At 38.6% G+C, this 9192-nt stretch overlaps 1 protein-coding gene across 1 annotated transcript; it reads right to left on the bottom strand.

The window, feature by feature from the left end:
- Positions 1-2647: 2647 nt before the first annotated feature.
- LOC307024999 (uncharacterized protein) lies at positions 2648-8956 on the bottom strand. The gene is made up of 2 exons (XM_079659574.1): positions 7908-8956; positions 2648-4815 (listed from the first exon to the last, which is right to left on the bottom strand). The coding sequence occupies exons 1-2, from the start codon at positions 8092-8094 to the stop codon at positions 3845-3847; spliced, it is 1158 nt and encodes a 385-aa protein (XP_079515700.1). The 5' UTR covers positions 8095-8956; the 3' UTR covers positions 2648-3844.
- Positions 8957-9192: the final 236 nt, after the last annotated feature.

Here is a 9192-nt window from a genome sequence, read left to right as displayed (position 1 = left end):
GTGCATCCACTGCACACATAATATGAAATAACAACTCATATTTCTCGCATCACATGACATAAAAACGCATTTTAATGGCCAAACTAACTTTAAAATAGGCATTTTCCACCGAGAATAAAACGAAGTTCGGCCATGTTTTTTTTTTCTGCAGGGAGAAATTTGAAAATCACGTGACATAGACGCCAGCCATTGGAATGAATGGCGAAAGAAAACGTAGGGATCTTACAATTTCAGAGGCGTTTTTGTAGAAATACTACGTCATACGTTGTGATTACACGTTTTTTTGTAAGACTGGGTTGGATTGTCAAGTCCCAAAACAAACCATGCAATATATTAAACGTTAAGTACTTTGTCAGGCTTAATATAGATACCCCCAAAAGCTTTTTGCTTACATGTATTTAAAAGAAGACCTTAACCTAAAGTATTGTTTAATGTTTAAATAAAGCTTAATTTGTTTGTCTGTTTTGCACATCCTCCTATTAATATCTTTGTACATCCGGCACTAAACTGTTTTATTCAGTTCTAAATAGAGCCTTCTCCGTTGCTGCACCCACCCTCTGGAACTCACTACCCCAATCCATCAGAGATTCTTCCTCCCTCACAGCATTCAAAACATCACTCAAAACCCACCGTTTCAACGCAGAATTCAACCACTGACCACCCCGCCCCCCTATGTTTTGTTTTGTTTATCTCTTTTTGTATTTCTTTGTTTTTGTTTTTTTGTTTGTTTTTTTATTCTCTGTCAAAGCGTCTTTGAGTTTCTTGAAAAGCGCTATACAAGTCCCATGTATTATTATCATTATTATTATTATTATTATTACTATTATTCTAGATAGCATTTACAGTATCTTCTTGATATTTTCGATTCTCTATTCATATCATTGACCTTATACTTTCCTCCTATTTTGTATCTACTCTTAATATTTAAATGTTTTCATAAAATATAACACATTCAAAGGTGCTTTACAAAAATGAAAGACATGAAGAAAAAGGCATTTTAAACAGTCATTAAAAAGCAACACAATCTACCTGCATTGCAATTACTCTAAACGTGTAATAACGTGCTTTAACCAGTAGGTGGTTTGGGTTAAAAAGCTGTTAAGTTTACAGTGTTAACAAAATAAAATATACTGCTGTTTCTGGTTTAGTTTACGACGGATATATTTAGTTATTGTTTTGATATTTCTAACACAAAAGCGATGGAAAAAACCCACAGCGACACAGAAAAGATGGTCTTAACATGACCCAGCGGTCTAGTAGTTAATAAAAAACAATAATATCAAAACAAAATATTACTACTAACTTTATTGTGAAATTCAAACTGAACGGTAAAACAATAGTTTCCGGTCTATTCTGAGCCCGATCTCTGTAGATAAATAAAAATAAAGAACCACGACAGATGTATAATATATTTAATGCAGCCGAACCATTTATTACCAATGCATTCATGTGATGACTTTCGAAGAGTAAAGCAAGCACTGCTGAATAAAGTATGATTTTATCTTTTACGAAACGTTTTTTTTCATATGGAATGCAGTTGGAGGTCAACCAATCACAGAGCTTGAGAACTAATCACAGGGTTTGTCAAACAGAGCTCATGGTGTAGTCCTAAACGATAGCTGGGGATTCTGGGTAGTGTAGTGTCTTCTGCCATCCTTTACTCCGAAAAAATATTTGTTTCTCCGAATCGAAGGGGAAAAATACAAAAGCATTTCACACAATTTAAACCAATCAATGTTGTGTAATTAACAAGGATAATCTGGTGTTTTTTAGTCGATGAGTAGTGCAGATATCACTGTCAAATCAATCCACAGTAAGGGGAATACTTACTTCCGGGTGTACAATTCTCCGTTATCCAATGGGAATGGACGCTCACATTACCTTTAAGGGCAGCCGACACATACGAATGCCGTGCTTCCATGAGCATCAAAGCCCGCCGCAGATGGGAATACATTGCAATCAGTTGAAAGCTATTTGCGTCCCTTTATGAAGCTGAAGGAGCCTAGGAGCGTCACAGCTGCACGCCACGGGACCCTGACCAAACGTCGCTCCTGGACGTTTATGGAGTGAGTGTGTTGCTCAGATGCTCTTCCGCTAACTTGTGTAATAATGAAAAACAAATGGACCGTAGATACACGGATTAGGGCGACATCATCTGTTCACAACGTTAAATATTTGACCATGTTTATGTGCAAATGAAGAACCTTTTTCCTTAAGTGAGTCTCTTGTCTTTATGGGTATTTGACTTTATATTAAATACATAAGAGTGCAGAACATCTAATACTCCTCATTATGAATCCAGAACAATACAACTGCAGGAGTATGGATAAAGCGAGATGTTTGCATGCATTTTGAGCCGATTTGGGCAGAATCCAGCAGAGTGGATCGTGCTGTTCATCCTATGTAATCTATATGTAAAGAAAACAGTCTAAATATTTAACATAAAGCTGTGAAACAGTCTCAATAATTAGCAGCAAAATTTAAGGTTTAATTGGAATAAAAGGATACATATTGAGATAGGAAGTTCTAATATCTTAAGAGAAGAGATTGAATATAAAAAAAATACAAACTCTTTTGGCTCCTTCCTGTCTTTCTACTGGGTCTTTCTTGGCTTTGTACTGGCTATCTTCTAGCTCTATTCAGGGTTTTGGATTTTTTTTCTAGCTCTATCCCTGATCATTTTCAGAACCTGAAGGCTCTATACGGACTATCTTCTGGTTCTCCTCTGGATCCATCCACTATCTCTAGTCTCTGTCCAGTGAATTACACTTTGTTACTGGAGCAGGTAAAGCATACAAGTGATTACTGGTTCCATGTTGATTTATTTCAATACAAATTGTTGGGGGGAACTGAAAGGCTCTTACCGTACTGGTTACTTTGCAGCCCGGACATTTCACCCAAAACACAGACGCGATCGCAACACAGAAGTACCTTTCAAATCCGATCATTTTTAAGACCTTCTAAATCATATTTAAGACCTTTCTTATTTTTTTAATCAAATTTAAGACTTCTTAAGACTTTTTAAGACCCCGCGGGAATCCTGTTAAAATGAAGTCCGAGCTCGAAATATATCTCAAATAATGTATGCACTGCCATTCCCCCACAAACATAACAGTCTGCGATTAAACGGTTGTCTCCTGTGCTCCACTTCCTATTGGCGCACCACCTATAACTTTCTCTGCGCACGAGAGGCTGAGACCTTATGCTAACCAATTTGGATTTATTTTGTATGAAATAATGACTGGTATAAAATAAAATAAAAATAAAAAAGTAATTGAATTTCTTTTGATAAAATATTTTTATATATTTATAATTCTGCAAATATTACGATAAACTCACAGCTATTTCCCGGTACCGGTCCGCGAAATGAGTGAATCTCTCATTTCATCAACAATCTTTGAGTACAGACACCGTCCTGCAGAGAGCACACAGCCCAACAGCACGTCTTTGGTCTAGCATCACTTTACAAAACGTTTGCATTAAGACACTAAGACTAGCTGGTCCCTTGTATAGGTCAGTCCACCTTAAATGAGCAGTGGGTGATCAGCAGGTAAAAGGCAGGACACGGGAACTTGGTCCTGAGGAGATGTAACGATTATTAAACAAGAAAGTTGTCGAGTCAAGGGTTCAAAGAAATGAACATTTGTGATTATTAGTGAATCGGTTGCAGGTGGGTAAAATCAGGCTTAGGGAGTAACGTATTACATGTAACGGCATTAGGTCATCAGGACACAAAATAGACAAATGTATTCCCTTACAGTTACAGAAGCAGCTGACGGCCAACACACTTGTGTCTTTTGAAACGATTATGCCATTTAAATCTTTTGTCACAAACATTGCATCTCTATTCTTCCTCTCCTGTGTGGACTCTCATGTGTCTCTTTAAACTTCCACTCTGTGAAAAAGCTTTCTTACAGATTGTACAGCTGTGTGGTTTATCTAATGTGTGGACTCTAATGTGTTTCTTTAAACTTCCACTATGTGAAAAAGGTTTCTTACAGACTGAGCAGCTGTGTGGTTTCTCTCCTGTGTGGACTCTCATGTGTTTCTTTACACTTCCACTCTGTGAAAAAGCTTTCTTACAGATTGTACAGCTGTGTGGTTTATCTAATGTGTGGACTCTAATGTGTTTCTTTAAACTTCCACTATGTGAAAAAGGTTTCTTACAGACTGAGCAGCTGTGTGGTTTCTCTCCTGTGTGGACTCTCATGTGTTTCTTTAAATTTCCATTCTGTGAAAAAGCTTTCTTACAGACTGAGCAGCTGAATGGTTTATTTTCAGCACTAGGTCGTGAATCACTGAAAGATTCATGTCTATTTTTCATTGAGTTTGAGCCTGATGCAGGTTCTCTGGTCTCTTTCCAATCAGCACTGTCTTCAGTTTCAGGTTCAGAAGAGTTTTCAGTGTCATGTTCAGAAGAGTCTCCAGGTTCAGGTTCAGAAGAGTCTCCAGTGTCGTCCTCAGTCTTTGGTTGTAAACTGCTCTCTGGATCTGAGTTCCTGGCTGGTTCTGGTCCTCGACAGTCATCTCCATCAGCTTCTGTTTCCAGGTGTTCAGTTTGTCTTTGATGAGGCTGAGAGGACTGAGGTTTCTCTTCATCATCTTCACTCTTCACAGGGTCAGGAGTGAAAGTGGACTTGGTGATCTCAGCCTCCTCCAGCTCCTGAAGCTGCTCTCCCTCCTCACTGACCCTGAGTTCCTCCTGTTCCTGCTTAATGTGTGGGGGGGGCTCTGGGTCCTCCTGGTCCAGACTGGTGCTCCACTCCTGCTGGTCAGGGAGAAGCTCTTCTTTAACCACCACCAGCTGCTGGACGTCTGCAGGAAACAGGAAACACACAGTCAGAACAAACTGTTAAGTGTTGGCATTTAAAAATCTAATCACCATTACAATGGGAGACATTTTTCAACCCTAATTAATGCCTTTGTTTTTATATTTTCACATTATCTTTCTTTGTCCCACTTAATGTGTGTTTGTGTTGTTTCAATTCACCTTATGTAGCCCAGCCCCTTTGAAAATGAAAAAAAGGGTTTTTTCTTCTGGCGTAGCACTAGCTGCAATAAACAAGGAATTGTATTTGGGATCGTTCACAGATACACTACACCTACAGTATAGACTTAAAATACTCTGTTACAAATTAAAATCCTGCATTCAAACCTTATTTAAGTCAAAGTATGCAAGTATTAAGAAAACATTTGACGGCACCTTCTTATGTAACAGTAATGATGGTGCAGTAAAATGTTCCCTGTCAGTGTTTAATTTATGATGTTTGATTATTTCGTATGTTGCATTTTACTGCTGTACATGTTCAAAGTTGCTTGTATAAATGATTATAGATGAGGGAACCTGCTAAATATTAAAATATGTGTGTTTTTTATATACAGTACCAGTCAAAAGTTTAGACACCTTCTCATTCAATGGTTTGTGTTTATTTTAATTAGTTTCTACTTTGTAGATTAATACTGAAGACATCAAAACTATGAAAGAACACATATGGAATTATCTAGTTAACAAAAAAAGTGTTAAAAAATCAAGAATATGATTCTTGGCTTTTCTCAGTCAGCTTCTTATCTCAGTCAGCTTCATGAGGTAGACACCTGGAATGGTTTTTCAATTAACACGTGCTCCTTGTCAAGAGTCAATGACTTGCCTTCTTAATGTGTTTGAGACCATCAGTAGTGTTGTGCAGAGGTAGAGTTACAGCCCGTCTACACTACAGGCATCGAAAAATGCTTTCAACGCTTCGCCCATTCACTTGAATGGGGTGACGTAGAAGATTTTTAATCTTCGCCGAACTGCATTGTGGGGAGCATGGCATGGCTTTGCAAGCATCACGAGCATCTATCGGCATCAAAAGTTGAACAATGTTCAACTTTTGAGGCTCGATGCTTGGCATTAGCCAATCAAATCCCGTTTATGCAAATCCCGCCAGTGCAAGCGCAGCCAATCAAACCGCGTGCAAGCTGGGAGAGCCAGACCGCAGTTCATTTCCTCATATTCCAAGCGAGATATTACGGTAGCAAATCCCCCGGTTCTTTACGACCAGAACTATTTACCGGGATACAAGCCGGAGGAACCAGGCATGGAGGGAGGTGGCAGAGACGGTGGGTGAAACTGGTAGGTTTTTCGCCTGTTTGGAGAGTTTATATCCAGTTTACTTCGTTTTAACATTGCTATTGCTTTGTATGTCGGGGGCGGGAGATTCATGTGATTGGTTGTTGGTCGCAAAAAATCGCCAAGCTTCAGACACGCCCAGCTTCAAGTTTTTTGATGCCTGTACTGTAGACAGGCCGTTAGTGCACAGTGGAAAGCCCTATTTGACTGCTGTTGTAATCCATATCATGGCAAGAACGACTCAACCCAGTGAAGAGAAACGACCGTCCATCATCACGTTAAGAAATGAAAGCCAGTCGATCCGGAAAATGTCAAGAACTTTGAATGTATCCTCAAGTCCAATCGCAAAAACCATGGAATGCTATGATGAGACTGGCTCTCATGAGGACCCCCCCGGGAAAGGAAGAGCAAGAGTTACCTCTGCTCGGAGGATAAATACATCAGAGTTACCAGCCTCAGAAACCGCAAATTAAAGCACCTCAGATTAGAGCCCACATAGATGATCACAGAGCTCAAGGAGCAGACAATCTTAAAGGTCCCATGACATGGGACCTTTAACATGCACTGTTCAGAGGAGACAGTGTGAATTAGGCCTTCATGGTCCAATTGCTGCAAATATCCACTACTGAGGATGAACAACAAGAAGAAGAGAATAGTTTGGGCCAAGAAACACAAGGATTGGACATTAGGCCAGTGGAAATCTGTACTTTGGTCTGATGGGTCCAAATTAGAGATTTTTGGTTCCAACCTCCGTGTCTTTGTGAGAAGGTGAGCGGATGGTTTCTGCATGAGTGGTTCCCACCGTGAAGCATGGAGGAGGAGGTGAGATGGTGGTGGGGGGGGGGGCTTTGCTGGTGTCACTGTTGGTGATTTATTCAGAATTCAAGGCACCCTTAACCAGCATGGCTACCACAGCATTCTGCAGTAGCAGCAAAATATAAATCATATTCTGGATTTTTTAACACTTCTTTGTTTACTAGATAATTCTAGTTAATGTGTTATTTTATAGTTTTGATGTCTTCAGTATAAATCTACAAAGCAGAACCAATTTAAATAAATAAAAAACTTCACATGAGAAGATGTGTCCAAACTTTTGACTACGTCTAATACTAGTGTATATCTCTCCCAAAATATATATTCTGAGAATATATTATAAATACATGTTGGCAATAATTGATTGATGAGATTTTACATTAATTTATATTAATGTTTTAATTACTTAATGACCTTTGTACTAGTTCCCCTATTCTTTATCAAGTAACATTTTAGATGTGTTTAATTTATTATTGAACATATTTATTGATTGATTTCTTTATGAATTATTCTCGCGCCATTTCAATTAATCCAAAGTATTTGTTTTTATTTGCTTTTACACATTTAAAAAGAAAAAGTGAATAAAGAAGCACATTAAAACTAAAGTATCAATGTATGTCACATTTAACCAACTAGTGCCTACATGTATGGGTAATATTTAAATCAGTACATTAAATGGCATATTATTCAATCCATGTATTTTTATAAATATATTTATTTTGGTAGGTTTGCTCTTCCGTAATACATTTGAATTATTATAATAAAGTACATGTGTCTAATAATACTTACATACTTTTACTTAAATAAGATAAACTTAAAGATATGAAATGCTTTAACTTGTAATGGAGGATTTTCACAGTGTGGTGTTTGTACTTTTACTTACCTGCAGCAAGTGCTGATAAAGGGTCTAAAGTGTTATTAATGTGATAATAAAGTGCTACTGAAGAGTGTAAAGTGTTAATTAAGGGTAAAGGGAACAGACCTGCTCTGTGTATCCGAAGCTGAGGCTGTAAAACAGCGTCCAGAAGTTTCTGGAGTCTCTTGTTCTCCTCTTTGGAAAGAGACAGCTCCTCCTCGAGCTCTGCTACTGTTTGTTCAAACAGAGCAAATATCTCTTCAGCAGTGAGTCGCTGCTTCTTCAACGACAGCAGCATTTGGACTTTACTCATGTTTACTAGATCACCTTTTCCCGCAGACTCCGTTAAACACACCGTTTCTCTCTCCGTCAAACTCTCAATCTGACGAGCGTTGCTAACGTGTTTCCAGCTAGCATGCTAAGCTAGCTCCTATAGTCCGAGGTAAACGCTCCAGAAAAAAGAGCACAGAGTCCATTCAGAGGTTTATCCAAACACAGAGATGATTGATCAGTAGTGCTGGAGCTCACACACACTTTCTCAGGAACACAGAGAGAGAGAACCGTAGCAACGAGACGCCACCTCGATCCAGGTTAGAAAGAGCTGGGAACTTCACTTCCGGTGCGGTTTGAGGACGTCAAAATAAAAGCGGGAAGGATTTCTTCTTTTTGGTTTTAAGAACGATTTGCATCCGGACGTTGCCTTCTTCTTCTTCTTCTTCTTCTTCTTCTTCTTCTTCTTCTTCTTCTTCTTCTTCTTCTTCTTCTTCTTCTTCTTCTTCTTCTTCTTCTTCTTCTTCTTCTTCTTCTTCTTCTTCTTCTTCTTCTTCTTCTTCTTCCTCTTCCTCTTCCTCTTCCTCTTCCTCTTCCTCTTCTCTTGTTTTTGGCGGATTGCAAACAACTTAAAAGGTGCATACCGCCACCTACTGTACATGAGTATGAATCATCACATCATTCCAACTCTTTAACCTATGATCTAATCAAAATAAATAAAAAATAAATCAATAAAACCATGAAATAAATTTAAAAAAAAATACAAATCTATGTTCTTTCCTGACCTAATGTTAAATTATTTTACCTACCCCAGTTTCACTCAAGAATGTAAACAGTGCCTTTCTGGTAGCTCGCTTTTGTGGTGCGCTTTTTGCTAATTTATCAGGGCACTCGTTCTCTTTCACCCCCTCATGTGCAGGCACCCAGCAGAACTGTGGATCTATGCCGCTTCTGTGCAGTCTTAACAGGCTATCATTCAGCTCTATTAGAATGTCTTCTCTGGTAGTTGTTGTTGATTGTATGCTTTGTAATATGGACAATGAATCTGTACATATAACCACCCTATCTGGTCTGACCTCTTCAACCCACTGCAATCCTATTATGACAGCAGCATTTCTGCTGTATATACTGATCATTGATC

Source organism: Notothenia rossii (genome assembly GCF_949606895.1).
Source record: "Notothenia rossii genome assembly, chromosome: 1".
In the NCBI taxonomy this organism is placed as follows: Eukaryota; Metazoa; Chordata; class Actinopteri; order Perciformes; family Nototheniidae; genus Notothenia; species Notothenia rossii.
The sequence above is the reverse complement of the archived record's forward strand: the minus strand, read 5'-3'. Positions and strand labels throughout refer to the sequence as shown.